Here is a 15,257-nt window from a genome sequence, read left to right on the forward strand (position 1 = left end):
TGTTCCCTTTATTTTTTTGAGCAGTCTATTTAGTAGGGTTATTACTTTAGTAATTTTCTTTTTTTTAGTTTGCAACTCCATTTTCACATGTTTTGTATATTTCTGCTGAGTTAAAATAGCTTATAGTAAACAAGATTGTTGTCTCAATATACTTCTGAGTTTAAAATGAGTGCATCAGAGTACATTGTGTTCTTTTTATGAAGCCAAGATATGGATTACATTTATTTTTTATTTAATTAAGAAACAAACTCACTGTCTTTGCACAAAGTATGGGATCTGTATTGCCAATACCAGCTTAAATTTTACTCGGTATTGGATCGGAAAGAAAATCTGTTGTATCGAACATTAATACTATCTCACTAACATTTTGGGCGCTTTCCCATTTGGATTGTATGATGTCATAATTAAATCAAACAAGGACTACTTGTTATTGTTAGTTTGAACAATAAAATATTAGTAACTTATAAAGTAAGAATTTGAAATATAAACCAAAAGTTAAAATATTTATCATGACATTGAGCTAATCAATATTGTTGATTCTAATCTCATTGTGTGGAATACCAGCCATTTCAAATCACACATCAATAGAAATTTCATGACATGTCAGTAAGAGGTCCCACATCTTGCATCAAGAAGATCAGATTAAGGTCCACAGCAGACGGAAACATGCCAAGAATTATCTTGATATATAAACTGATATTGTCTCTGAAATTGTTGTGTTAAATGTCAACCGTTTAAATATTAAATTATAATTTCCAGTACACTCTGCCAACTTATACAAGAATATAAGTTCATGTTTTTTTTGTTTTTTTTTTCATTGACAATAACACAAAGGATTCCATTTGGACATAGTCTGTTTTAATTATCTGAAGACATTTCATTAAGTATGTGATTTCGCTTTCTGTGCTTGAAATAAGAAATTTTTACTTATATAAAAAAAGTTCTAGACTTGAAGTTTGATAGGTAAATATTGATATTCTAGATTCTAGCACATATTTACTCATAATAAGTAATATTTTCTTAATATTAAGCTTTTATATCTTACTGAGATAATTAAGTACAAAAACACTTAAAATAAGAAAAATATTCTAACATAAATCCCTCTTGGTGAGAAAAATTATCTTGTCAGAAAGAAAACAAGAAAAATCTCCTTAATTTAAGATATTTAATCTTACTAAGATTTTAGTTTTTGCAGTGAACGGACTGCTAACTAGTCATTTTATTTTGCAATATTTATTCATACCTTTAAACATTTTCAGATTAGAAAAACTTCTCTTTTTAATGACTTTGTGCTTCGGTGAAAAACACAATTTGAAGTAATTTTTAAGTCGGTAATAAACAGAGCAGCCCACATATGAACTGAGTTTTCTTGCTTCATATGGAAACAAAGTGTCATTTGTTTTTCACCTTATGTAAATAACTAGTCTTTGAACACTCATGTTAAACATTCCGTTTGTGGCACAAAGTCCTTTTATTCACTGTGATTCAGGGACAAGGAAGAGAAGGATGGTGTTGACATCAGCACAAATACTTCCTACTGTGGATCAAGAACTGAGCTGGAAATAATCATGTTGCCTTACTTGTTTAGATAACAAAGTAAATAAAATCAGAAAAAATTGTCTGGCAGACAGTATTCTTGACAATTGGAGACACAAGAGACACCATTAATAACCATAAGTGAGAAGAGCGTCATCAAATCTTTTGGTCCAGTGGTGCTTCAGGTAAGAGTTTATAAGGAATATGCTTAATATGCAACTTCAAACACGTTTTAACTTTAAGTAGTTTGTGAGATCTGAATGTAAATAGCAACACTATTTTTCGGACTGAAGGGGCCACATCGTCCTTTTGGTCTGCTGAGATGTTTCAGCTTCTTTGCAGTTTTCTGGAAGTTTGTTCCAGATTTGTGGTGCATAGAAGCTGAATGCTGCTTCTCCATGTTTGGTTCTGGTTTTAGTGGATGCAGAGCAGAACCAGAACCAGAACCAGAACCAGAGGAAACTAAGTGGTCTGGAAGGTTGATACAACAACAGATCTTCAGTGTACGTTCGTGCTCAGCCAGTCATTGATTGGTAAATAATCCATTTCTACACCTACCCTGTATATAGAAGTAGAAACTGATTTGGTTTGTCTGGAGCCACAGAGACATAAAGAGATGCAAAGTTTCCCTCAATAGTAAAGCAGCATGAAACAGGAAACACAGGGGGACCAGACCAAAGGTTGTGGTGACACCTGTTTAGAAGAAAGTAACATTCAACTCTTCACACTCCCACACACTTTTTTTTTTTTTTTTTTAAACAGCAGCGCAACTTCATCACCTGAGGATCTACAGCCAAAGCTTAAAGACCCTCTGGTTTTGATTTATCTCTTCTTGTCGAGATGAAACAAGAGACTTGTTTCATCAACCTGAAGCTCACAGCAGAACGACACAAAGACACTGCTTGACATTTTATCTCTCCACTGGAATGGAATAAAGTTAACCTTTGAAGTGTTACAGTTCTGATCTATCTTGTTGTAAAGTCTATTGCCTGTAGTCTAACAATGACAACTTCATTGTTGTGCAGACGTACTTAAACACCAAATCAAGTTTCTGCTGCATTTTCAGGCCAAATGTTGATCAAACATGTATTTTTGCAAAGAATTTGTGAATAAAAGATTAAAAGAAGCTACTTAAAAACAAATCTACCATCTGTTTGGTTGTTAATTCACACAATAAGGATTTCAGTGACAACGCACATTATGTTCAAAGGTGCAGAAACAGTCGATTTGCACTTTGTAGCTGTTGGACAGGAGATGCGGAAGGAGGAAGTGTACGAGTGGTCTGCAGAAGAAACCCACTGCAGAGGTACTAAAAAGAAGCAAACAGGATGATTCGAAAATTTTGATCAGAAAACTCCTGATCTCATCCGGAGTTTCTGCTTTAGTTTCATCCTCTCGGTCAAAGTGGAACATTTTCCTCTGAAGTAAATCGTCAGTTTTGGATACGAGGATGGGTCACACTTTGCTCCGTGTGACACCTTCACTGTGTAAGTACTTCGCTTTTTCATCTGCACTATTCACACTTTAAAAAAAGTGCAAAAAGAGACGACTAGAACAGCAAAATATGAGATGAGAAGCTGTTTTTCTTTGTTACAAGTTTTGCTTCAGATTAGAAAATCAATTCTTGATGCAACATTTAATTTAATTTATCTATTTACAATATGTTTGTTTGACAAACAAGTTTTATTTTTTGCTTAAGTTCTCAGTTTGCTGCTCTGCTGTGGAAACGTTGAAGGTAACTAAACATTTCTTCTGTCTCCTTCCTTCACTCAGTTCTCATCAGCTAGTTTCCACAGCCTTCATTTGCAATGTTTCTCAGTTAAATGTATCAACGGACTGCTAACTAGTCGTTTTATTTTGCAATATTTATTCATACCTTTAAACATTTTCAGATTAGAAAAACGGTTGGATTTATTTTACTGTTATTTCATTTGGCTGACCAACAGTAAGTAGATCAAAATGTGTGAAAACGGGGAACAAAAACATGTGATTTTCAAAATTAAAATCTAAAAAGTGTACAATGGATTTGAGTTCAACCTCCCTGTTACAAGCAACCTTTGCAGCAACTACTACAAATGCAATTCTTTTCGAAGTGCTTTGTATGTTTAGCTAATAAAATGTTTTCTTTTCTGTTAAATTGCTTCAAACTTGATAAGACTGAATGGAGTCTGTCTGTGGAAATGAATTCTCAACACTTTCCACAAATCATGTTTTGTCTGTACGTATGTTGATGGTTTGATCCGTGCTGATAACTTAGAAGTCTCATTGCGAATCTAAACTATTCTAAGTTTAAGATTAGTTTAAATTTAGATTTGTTTATACTAATCTAAGTTTAAACTAGTCTAAGTTTAAACTTAGATTATGGAACAAATGGAACAAATCCATTTGTGGATTTGTTCACAAATCTGAGGCAAAACTCTTTGGCAAGAACAGTGAAGTACTGGATATGAAAAAAAATACTAAATTGTTAAATATTTTAACACTGTTAAAAGCTAAACAGGAAGTCGTACAGTCAGCTGCAAGCAAAACAGGAAGTCTGCAAACCCCCAATAGACATCCGCCCGCCAGACTGTTTAAAGCAAATGCTTGAGTTGCTCTGGATTGTATCAGATAGTCAACGGAGCTCGATGCAAATATATGTCAGAGTTTTATTTGCCAAAGGTTTGGAAAAACATTTAACATTTTGCTTCCACTTCACTATTATGTGCTGCCCTGGGATGATCTGTAAACATGCATAAAATCATCTAATGCATCACAGTTTGAGGGACAAACATGAAAAATGACACCATGTGTTTTTCAAACAGCCTGGGTGCCAGTCCTGACTGTGTCTCCATCATGGCTGAGTCCTGGAGCCTCAGTGACGCTGAGCTGTAAGGTCAAAACCTCGTCGTTGAGCTGGATGTTCTACTGGTACCGAGCTGTTCCTGATCTACCCAACAAGAACTATAAGTATGAGCTGCTGCCTGATGGCATCGATGGGACCGTCGAGGATTCTTACATCCTTCATGGACAGAAACACACAGCAGGATTTGCATGTAGAGCTAAAGGAGGAAACCCAGAGGATCTAACTGATTACAGTGAACCAAAGTTTGTCTGGTCTGCAGGTCAGTTCCGTTTCTCTTAGTCAAACTGTGAATTGTTCTGTGCATCAGTGTTGCTTTGACAAAAAATGATCATTGTTATGGATACGGTTCTGTAGATGTTATGTCAGCTGTATAAAAACATAATATGCGAGTTTTATCATCTTGAATGATAATGTCATGTCTGAGAGGTGGTCAAAATCTATGTTAATATATATTTTTTAACATTTAAAATTATTTTAAGTCAACTATGTGTTTACATAATTTTTTTTATTTGACTACCTAGTTTATCTGTAATGTTTGTGAATTCTCAACACCTTTAAAATATTTTTTTTTAAAAAGTGATTTATGAAACTCTTTCATTTTCAGTGAACTTTCACCTTAATTTCAGTTGTTTTCTTTTTTACAACTCAGGTTCTCATCCAGAAGCATCTCTCACAGTGAGCCCCAAAGCAGAGAAGCTTTTCTCCCAACAAGATGTCCAGTTAAAGTGTCACGGATCCTCTGCTGCGTGGAGAGTGAGGAAGTTTGAAACAACTGGATATTCCACGTATTTATCGGACTGCTCCAGCTGGGGGACCATGACTGGATCCTGGTGTCGCTTTCGCAGTCGTTGGCCCCAGAACGCCGTGTTCTGGTGTGAGTCTGGATCAGGAGAGTTCAGCAACGCAGTCAACCTCACGTTACACAGTGCGTTATTTTATCCATGCATTTAAATGGTTTATAAAACATACATTAAACAGATTCGTTTTAGGCTATATTGTGAGAGTTGTGTGTTGGAATATGCATTTATGGTGTTTGTAATTTATCATATTTTAAGCTCTTGTTGTTTTAGAAGATTTTATCAATGCTATTTTATGCTTAACACATTTTTTGTTTTGTGTTTTTTTTTTTTGCCATGAAAAATAATATTTCTTTGTTCAACAGAGCCTGAGTCAGTCCTCACTGTGTCTCCATCATGGCTGAGTCCTGGGGCTCCAGTGACTCTAAGCTGTAATATTCGACCTCCATCTGTAGGATGGAGGTTCTACTGGTACCAAGCTGCTCCTGATGGATCACACACAAAGTACAATTACAAGCTTTTGCCTGGTAGCACCAGTGGGACAGTAAAGGACTCCTACATCATTCATGGACAGAAACACACAGCAGGATTTTCATGTAGAGCTAAAGGAGGAAACCCAGAGATCTTCACTGATTACAGTGAACCAAAGTTTGTCTGGTCTGCAGGTCAGTTCTGTCTCTCTTCAGCCAATAACTACAGATGTGATCATTTTGTTTGTTCATGATATTCTCAACAATCACTATCTTGGCAGGAAGAAGTAATTTTGACAATGTTCTGATAATGATTCATGCAATACATGTGGTAAAATAATTGATCATTGTTTAAAAAAATAAACTAAAATAAAATAAAAGTTTCAGTAAATATGAATTTTAAAAATCCCCAATAATTTCAGATTTGGATTTTTATTTTATTTTTTTTATTGTTTTGAGTAATACTAAATTGTTAAATATTTTAAAACCGTTGAAAGGGTAGACACAATCTTGAGTAGAAAAAATATTTTTCATTGGTGTCAAACTTGTTTTTATGTTCTTGTTTCTTAAATTTCAGATCCTGATCCAGCAGCGTCTCTCTCAGTGAGTCCTGACAGAGAGAAGCTTTTCACTGTAGATGACGTCCTGCTGAGTTGCCAAGGAAACCCTACTGGGTGGAGAGTGATGAAGTTTGAAAAAACTGAAAAGTCGTCATATTTATCCGACTGCTCCAGCTGGGGGAAACTAACTGGATCCTCCTGCACCATTAAAAGTCACTGGTCCCATAAAGCAGTGTACTGGTGTGAGTCTGAAACAGGAGAGTTCAGCAATGCAGTCAACATCAGCATACACAGTAAGTTCTTCATTTAGTTTTAAATGAGTGACAAATAGTTTTTATTTGTCACTCCTGACAATGTCTCACGTCCAGTTCAGCAGTTTATAATGAATAGACCACATATTAATATTAAACATTATCAACATGCTGTTACACAGCAAATCTGACAAAAAGAAACAAAAAACCACAATAGTAGATCTAGTTCAAAAATGACAAAGAGGGTGATAGTAATTCAACAAGCTGCTGTAAAACATTTTTGATGGTAATAAAGACACAGATCCATAATTTCACAAATTATCCATTTTATTTCTCCAAAAGTTACACAATGTTCATTATTGTTTTATTGAAGTTTTTTTTAACTAATCAGAACAAACATTTTAAGATGTTTGCAAAAGTGGTTGTAAAGTATCTGTTATAATGACGAATACTGCAATTATGCTGCAAGCCGGAGAATGCTGTCAAATGTTGTGATTTGCTTGTGTACTTGCTTTTTATTTTATATTTTTTGAAGACTTTTCTCAACTCACAAATAGAATTAATATGTTTCCATCCAACAGCACCATGGTCCATCCTCACTGTGTCTCCATCATGGCTGAATCCTGGAGCCTCAGTGACTCTGAGCTGTGAGGTTAAACCTTCATCTGCAGGATGGAGGTTCTACTGGTACAAAGCTGTTCCTGATTTATCAAAGAATAGCTACAGATATGAGCTGCTGCCTGAGAGCATCAGTGGGACAGTACAGGACTCCATTATTATTCATGGACAGAAACACACAGCAGTATTTGCATGTAGAGCTGGAAGAGGAAACCCAGAGGATTTCACATATTACAGTGAACCAAAGTTCATCTGGTCTGCAGGTCAGTGTGTTTCTGTCCTCTCCTGTGTTTTGGTAATCCTGGTTTGGGATGAGAAAGCTTTAATCTTCACTTAGCCCATATAGTGATTTTGTGGTTGTTTTTTTTTGGCATAAATTATATTTTTGCATCTTTATTTAGCAGCTTTAAAATCAAAAGTAACTTTTTATGTTTTAGTTAGATGTAATTGTAAGAAAATGTGGTTATTTAACTAATGTCACATGTGTAATTACTTACTAGTCATGATTTGTAAAAAGTTCAGTCAAGAATCTGAATCAGTCAGTGGGAAAAGAGTAAAACTCCTCAGAAAATGATACACATTTGCATGATGAAGTATTCGTGGGATCTGATAGCATCGATCATTGAGTATTTAAATAAATCATTACCAACAGAATTATACTGATATAAGAGCTTAAACGCAGATTTTAATGGGTACTTTAAAGGGGTAAAAAAAATAAGTTGAGGTGAAGCAGTTTTATTAGAATATGTAAGGGTTAGGGTGTTTTGTGAAAATGTTTTACTGCCTGTGTTGATTATTTCCTCCATGTTCTTCAGATCCTCATCCAGCAGCGTCTCTCTCAGTGAGTCCTGACAGAGAGCAACACTTCACCTCTGAGTCTGTGACTCTGAACTGTGGAGGAAACTCTACTGAGTGGAGAGTGAAGGAGATTAGAGAAATAAACAAATTGTCATTAGAACCAGACTGTTCCTATTGGGGGAAAATGTCTGGATCCTCATGTACCATTAACAGTAACTGGTCCCATCAAGCAGTGTACTGGTGTGAGTCTGAAACAGGAGAGTTCAGCAATTCGGTCAACATCACTGTACATGGTAGGTTGTTTTTTTGAATGTTGTGCTATTTTTTTAAATACATTGTTACATCCTTTGGTTTAAAAGCAAGGGATGAATGACCGTAGAGTCTTTGTTGTTCACTGGTGGTAATGGTGTTCAAAACTATTTTATTTAGTGTAATCATGACAAACTATGTCCAAACTATAAACATTGTGTAACAATGTTTCCATCTAAATGCTACTGACTTCAGCTAAAAATACAAAAAACAAAAAAATGCATGTTTTCATTTAACTTTATCAATGGAAAATAATTTCCAGACTTCCTCTAATTGTCTCCAGCAGCTGATTTCTGACTGAAGCTTCATTTTCTCTGACTGGTTTCCAGATGAAGATCTTCTCCTGGTGAGCCCCGTCCATCCTGTGACTGAAGGAGCTTCTGTTACTCTGAGCTGCAGACGGAGAGGAGAAAACAAACTTTCTGATGTGATTTTCTATCATAATGACAAACTGATCCAAAATGACAGCAGAGGAGAGCTGAAGATCTCTGCAGTGTCTCAGTCACATGAAGGTTTCTACAAGTGTGAACATTCAGGAGAAGTTTCACCTCAGAGCTGGATGGGAGTTAAAGGTGAGCAGAGTTTGTGCTTTTTTTTAATAAATCTTGTTGCATGGCAACATTTTGAAAATTAAATGTAATATTAATATTAGTTATTTTTCATCACACCAGCTGCATCCAGAACTGAAAGCTCTTCATTTCCTCTGCTGCTGGTTGTTGGGACAGTCAGTGGAGTCGTCTTCATTCTTCTTCTTCTCCTCCTGCTGCTGAGTCGCTTCAGGAACTCCAGAGGTGACGCCTTCTTTATCTTAAGCTGCATTATGTTTATTTAATGTATTCAAACATAGTGTTGAATATTCTTATATCTCAAAGCCATTGTACAAATCTTTGAAACAATCATGAAACAAATTACCTCTTTTTTAACATTCATGCTGCCTCTCGCAGTCAGTCTGACTTTCTTTTCTAAACATCTTAATCATAAATCATCAGAACCTTCTGTGTTTACAGTGCGTTGTATGTCTGAACACTGGTTCAAGCAAACTGATGATTAAAATAATTAATAGTTCCCTTAAAATAGCTTGTGTTTAAACTGATTAGCATCATTATATATTTTTCTTATTATAATATTATTATGGCTAGAGCATCAGGAAAATTTAGACTTCTATTGACTTTAGGTCAAACATGGATTTTGAAAATAGCCGTAACTATTGGTTATTCCAATTAAAAAGTAAAACAAAGACACATAAACTCTGCAGTTTTTACTCTTGTACTTTCTATTATGGCTTTAAGGTGCAGTTGTGACAAAAACATTCTTTGTTGGCTGTAGGTTCTGATTGTCTGGGTCCCTCTGAAGATTCTGGAAATGGTATTGTTTACATTTTGGAGAGAAAACAAATGAAAATTTCAGTCTGAGTCCAAGTGAATGACAGAAAATCTTGATTTGTTTCAGATCCACCTGATTTCCAACATGTCACTTATACTCTTGTTAACTTAAAACATGGTGAAAAAAAGGGTGAGTTTGTTAAACACATACTGTGTGAAAATGTTTCTCAGAGGCTTAGACTGGATTTAACTCAAGTTACTGTTCGGTGTGGATATTCTCAGGTGAGCCTGGGGAACCAGTGGGGGGCGCTGTTTACTCTGTTGTGAAGACAGGAGCTGCAGGAACGTTCAGTGATTATGATAAAGTCTCTTCTCTGATCAGGTAATTCTCACAACAGTTTTTAAGTTATGCACATCTGAGACCTTCAAACTCACCTGGCTTTATATTAATGTTTTATTTCTTAAATATTACAACCTTTTTCATTTTTTCCCTTAATGATCCTCTACAAAATGTACAGAACCGTGTGTTTTTTTAATTTGTGAACTTTCTACAGTTTGTGAATATTCTTCATCATCATTTTGGGTTAAAAACAAGCTTTCTGGAGGTTTTTGAATTATAATAATTTATTTTATCGCTTGCATTTGTGTTCTCTCTTCATTCACAGGAAAACCGAGCATTAGCATTAGCTAATGTAGCAGTTTATCCTGAAGTGACGCACAGCTCTGGATAAAGATTGAAGACCTTCCTCCCGGATGTGACATAGTAGTGCTCTTACATCTCCAGTGAACTGTCATTCAGTAATTTTCTGTCCGTTTGCAGTGTGTGTAGACATTTGTAATAACATAAGACTCAATTGTGGGATCTTTAGGCTCAACCTAAACTCTAATTTCAGTTTTGATTTGAATGTATTTCTTTGTATGAATAAAGCAGCATTTGAAACCCCAAACCAGATATACTCATCTCTCCTTCAAGGTCAGTCATCACTAAAGTTTCAATAATTATTTCCATTAAGCCTGATAACAGTGATCTACTGCTGCTTTCACTGTTCCCCCTCACACACAGACATATATAATGTCTTTATACATTCACAAGAGCTTTTCATTGGCATCCATTCATTTCTTCAGCACAACCCTAAATCTAAACTCAGTTCACAGTTTAGTCCTAAACTGAACCCTTAACCCAAAACCAGCATCTGATCTGTGGCCGGTGCTTTCAGTCCCATAAATAGCAGAGGGTCCTCACAATGTGGTATTTATTGGATAAATGGACCTTATGCTAAAGAAATGCTAAAACATACAAACGAATATATATGCATAACACGTGTATACAACATAATAATCATTCTGAAACCATTTAGATGCTAAATTAGAGACATTGTGGTTTGTCACTGTCTTCATTTCCACCCTGTAGGTGATTCTGCCGTTTATGAGTCAATCAGAAGTCCTGAAAATCCGGTCAATGGTAGGAGTATAAACTGATTCATAAAGGATGACTGTGTACAAAAAAAATGACTTTTACTAAAATAAAAATGTAATCCTTTCAGATCAAAGAATGAATGAGGACAAGAAAGTCAAACCTCGCATTCCGCTCAGAATGAAAGGTAAGTTCACTAAATGTGGGATGTTAGAACCAGAGCTGACTAAATAAAAAACAAAACAACTACAGGTTCTTTAATAATACTAATATCATTAGGAAGTTATGTGGAAAAGAAATCTGACCACACTGATGTGAATTTAGACTTAGTATGTAAAGTTTTCCTGTATATTCTTACTAAATATTCTGGTGGAGTTTATAGGATTCTGTTGTATTATTTCAGCCTTCAGGTCACTTTGACCCTTGGTCATTCTGTACACATGTGTTCCCTCCATATCTCAGATGCATACTTGTAAACAAACCATTAGGTTTATGACAGCATAGTTTTAAAATGTTATTCTTAAACCTACCACACTTTATATCATTTATTGTTTCTTTTCAGATCCATAAAGTCTGCCATCTGAAGTAAGAAACGGAACAGAGGAGAGTTTTCCTAAATAAAATGTTAATTAAAATCATTGTGATTTTTGTTGTACTGTTGCAGCACACTGATGAACCAGCTGAAGAGATGCATGCGTTTTTAGTTAACTATTCCATATTCATGAATGTTATGCTTATCTTGATGGATTATTATAATTTCAAAACGTCACTATAAAAAAATGGAGCAGCTGAATGAATTTTAAATACGAGTTTCCATGCTAGGTATTTTTTTGTTTCTTTTAATTGTATTTTCCATTTATATTTCAATAGCATTTTATGAAAATACCCTATGTAGTTTCCACTGTTTTGTTTGGCCGTCTTTCTCCTCCAGCTGGACGTCTGTGGTGTAAAAACATGCATCGTCTTCATAACTATTCATTATAACAGAAAAAGTATCACCTCAATGTATAATAAAGTTAAAAGCTTTTTTTTGCTTTTCATAAAGCACTGTGGGTTGTAACAGTTTTCAAAACGTTCACATTCGACACCTTTCAGAAGGACAAGACATTAAAGGTACGGTATGTACTTTAACACAAATCAGTGAAATCAGGTGAACTGTATTTTTGCACAAGAATATATTAAATAGCAAGAATGACAAATCAGCAAAGAATAACATATCTTAGGTACATGACCAACAGCTGTTTAAACCTAAAACAATTTGTATGCTTAGCATTATTCCTTTTACTCATTTGTTTTTGTTTTTTAAGAATAAATTGAATTGACCTGTAGCATTATTTTCCATTCAATGAAGTCATGGACTCTCTCTGTCTGCCTTCATGGCTCCAGTCATGTCACAGTCATCCATCAGCTCATCTGAGACACAATTTGTATTACTGACTCCCTCATCACTGACCCAGAATCAGAAATCCAGAGGGCGGTTTTAGTGCAGCACCAGCCAGATGAAATGATTTTAAGCCTCAGCTCTCCTGGATCCACCTCTGTTCATCCTGGTTGGTGATGGTTAGCAGGTTATTGTGGAGGTTATTAAAATGATGCATTCTCCCAGTTAATCTGCTCCTTCATCAGCATTACTATCTGTTGAAGAGAGAATAAATACAAAGCAGAATGCATGCTGCTTTGCTGGAGTCATGACCTCATTTTTGGTTTTAGTCACTTAATATGCATCAGCTATTCAGCTGTAGAGGCAAGAGTCCCACAAATGCTTTAGATTGAACAAGTTACAAGATAAAAACCAGACCAATCAGTTTGTGTGACTGTTTTTCACAGTTTAAAACTCTCGATCTTTTCTCACTAAGCTGCATTTAAAAGGGTTGTTGCTTCTGTGGTCTTTAGGAGAAAAAATAATCAAGGCAATACCAAACAAAAATATAGCTCAGGCTGAGGTAAAAATCAAGGCTTGAGAAATGTGGTCTCAAGAGGGGTCAAGACCAGCATCACTTTAGAATACCACAGTGATGCTCTATACCTGGAAGCATCTCTACACAAGCAACAAAACTCACTGGGCTCTGAACAACTGCAGAGCCCAGTGGTTCTGGCCACTGAGAAGAGGCTGCTTCAGCTGATATGAAAGAACACATTTTACAATTTCAAAATTACAACATTTTTCCATTTTACCATTCTTGAATGTTGGAATGTTTTTTTTTTTGTTTGGTCAGAGATAAAGTGCAGGTCAAATCCCACCAGATCATGTGGAGCTGCAGTTTCACAGCCGCAGTGAAAACACAAGTTTCCTGTTAGATGTAAACTTTATCAGTTTAGCTTAATGTCATGTGGCAGCACTGAAGTAATCACATATGACCGCGCAAGCAAGATGGGAATAAGATTTCAGCATCACACCTGTGATCTAAAAACACCTTCCAAAGATAAGTTGGCTATGACTATAGAGATAATGGTGAGAAACTAATTTCACATGTCCGTCCTAATCGTTCTTTTTGGACAGCGGTCGCTCTGGCATCAGCACATCGTCATGGCATGAAGGTGAAGATCAGACCACAATTCAGCAAACGTTCACATCAAAGCATGCTAAAGAAAATGCTACGGTAGGATTTGACAAACTTTTGCAAACTTGCAGCCAGCATTTCCTCTTGCTATCAGTATATGAATATATATAGTTACAAGAATGTGAAATTGTCTCATATGTTTTCTATGTTAAGAACAGAAAACATCTCACTCCAAGGCAAGTTTTCTCCATTACTGACAAGCAAATCAAGAAGTGCCGCCTCTCTGCTCACGGCCCCACAGAGCTGCTTCCACTGAAGAACACAGCAGCAGATGAAGTCTGGCCACAAAGCAGGAAACAGGTCTGTGGTCGACAGTCGAATGACCACATTTGATTAGATGACTTTAGTTTTAAATTATCACACAGTGAGCACACAATAGAAAATATATTTTAACAATCCCTCTTCACTTAGATGTAAAACTTTTCAAACTATCATCTTTTTGTTTCTCGAATAGTCGACAACGAACCACACAGGACTTCATTTGTCAGGGTTTAGACTGGAAATCAATGACAGGTAAAAACTTTCAAACTATTTTCTGTTATGATTTCTTGAGAGTCAGGTTCAGACTGATCCTGTGTGACATAGTAGTCATAATCATTCAAAAACAGCACGTGTCACGCTAGAGGTTAAAATGTATCAGCGTCAAAGCAGGAAGTACTAAAAAAAAAGAAAAAAAAAACGCAATTGTGAGAGGTGTGAAATTCACAGAAGAGGAAGCACTAAGCTGATACAGTGGTCATCATTAGTCTCCTGTTCAGCTGCTCTGGTTCCCGTCTGAAGGATGTTTCAGACTGTCCTCTGTGTGCTGGCCTTACTGTGTAAGTATGCCAATTCTTTGTTTGAACAGCATTGGTAGGTGTCATGAAGTGGGTTTTTTTCTCACATTTGTCAATTACCCTAAGTACATTATACTTAGGTGACGACAACTTAGATCCCGTATTACACACTACTTCTTTTCTTTCAGAATTCACAAGTCATTTTAAGTCAAAGCTCCATTACCATTTTAGAGTGGCACGGCAAAAAGCCTTGTATTTGAATCTGATAGCTGAATTTTGGAGGGCAATAAAAATTTGGATCATGTCAAGGAGACCTTTCGACTTTGGAGGCTTTAGGCTCATTACCAAAAGATAAATGATCAAAACAGAAGAAACAAGAAAATGTAATCCCAGTTATAATGTCAGTGTAGATATTTCATTCATTGCTTAGTTGTACATATTTTTGACAGGTACTTTCACTAATAATAGGTGAATATAAAACTGATGCGCCAAAAATACTTTACATTGTATCCATGCATTATTTTTGTTGCTATGTTTACAAACGAGTTAAACTGTCAGGAATTACTTTCCTTCAGACAAAGTTTCTTCATTGGAGCTGAGACCAGTCCTCACTGTGTCTCCATCATGGCTGAGTCCTGGAGCCTCAGTGACTCTGAGCTGTGAGGTTAAACCTTCATCTGCAGGATGGAGGTTCTACTGGTATAAAGCTGTTCCTGATCTGTCGCACAAGAGCTACAGATATGAGCTGCTGCCTGGTGGCGTCGCTGGGACTATGAAGGACTCGTACATCATTCATGGACAGAAACACACAGCAGGATATTCATGTAGAGCTGGAAGAGGAAACCCAGAGGATTTCACTTATTACAGTGAACCAAAGTTTGTCTGGTCTGCAGGTCAGTTCTGTTCCTGTACCATCACCTCTGAAACATAAACTTGATGTAAGAACTTAATCTATGTTTTGTCTAAGCCATACAATATCAAGAAGGCTAACAAAATGGTA

At 36.0% G+C, this 15,257-nt stretch overlaps 1 protein-coding gene across 1 annotated transcript; it reads left to right on the forward strand.

The window, feature by feature from the left end:
• Positions 1-2,780: 2,780 nt before the first annotated feature.
• LOC103480327 (Fc receptor-like protein 5) lies at positions 2,781-15,257 on the forward strand. Its single transcript, XM_081599856.1, has 16 exons — positions 2,781-3,023; positions 3,236-3,271; positions 4,341-4,640; positions 5,031-5,306; positions 5,544-5,843; positions 6,226-6,501; positions 7,041-7,340; positions 7,893-8,168; positions 8,514-8,756; positions 8,856-8,975; positions 9,511-9,549; positions 9,634-9,696; positions 9,789-9,888; positions 10,172-10,968; positions 11,051-11,107; positions 11,483-15,257. The coding sequence occupies exons 1-14, from the start codon at positions 2,987-2,989 to the stop codon at positions 10,185-10,187; spliced, it is 2,382 nt and encodes a 793-aa protein (XP_081455982.1). The 5' UTR covers positions 2,781-2,986; the 3' UTR covers positions 10,188-10,968; positions 11,051-11,107; positions 11,483-15,257.

The sequence above is a fragment of the Poecilia reticulata genome, chromosome 18 (assembly GCF_904066995.2).
Source record: "Poecilia reticulata chromosome 18, P_reticulata-male-v2, whole genome shotgun sequence".
Taxonomy (NCBI): domain Eukaryota; kingdom Metazoa; phylum Chordata; class Actinopteri; order Cyprinodontiformes; family Poeciliidae; genus Poecilia; species Poecilia reticulata.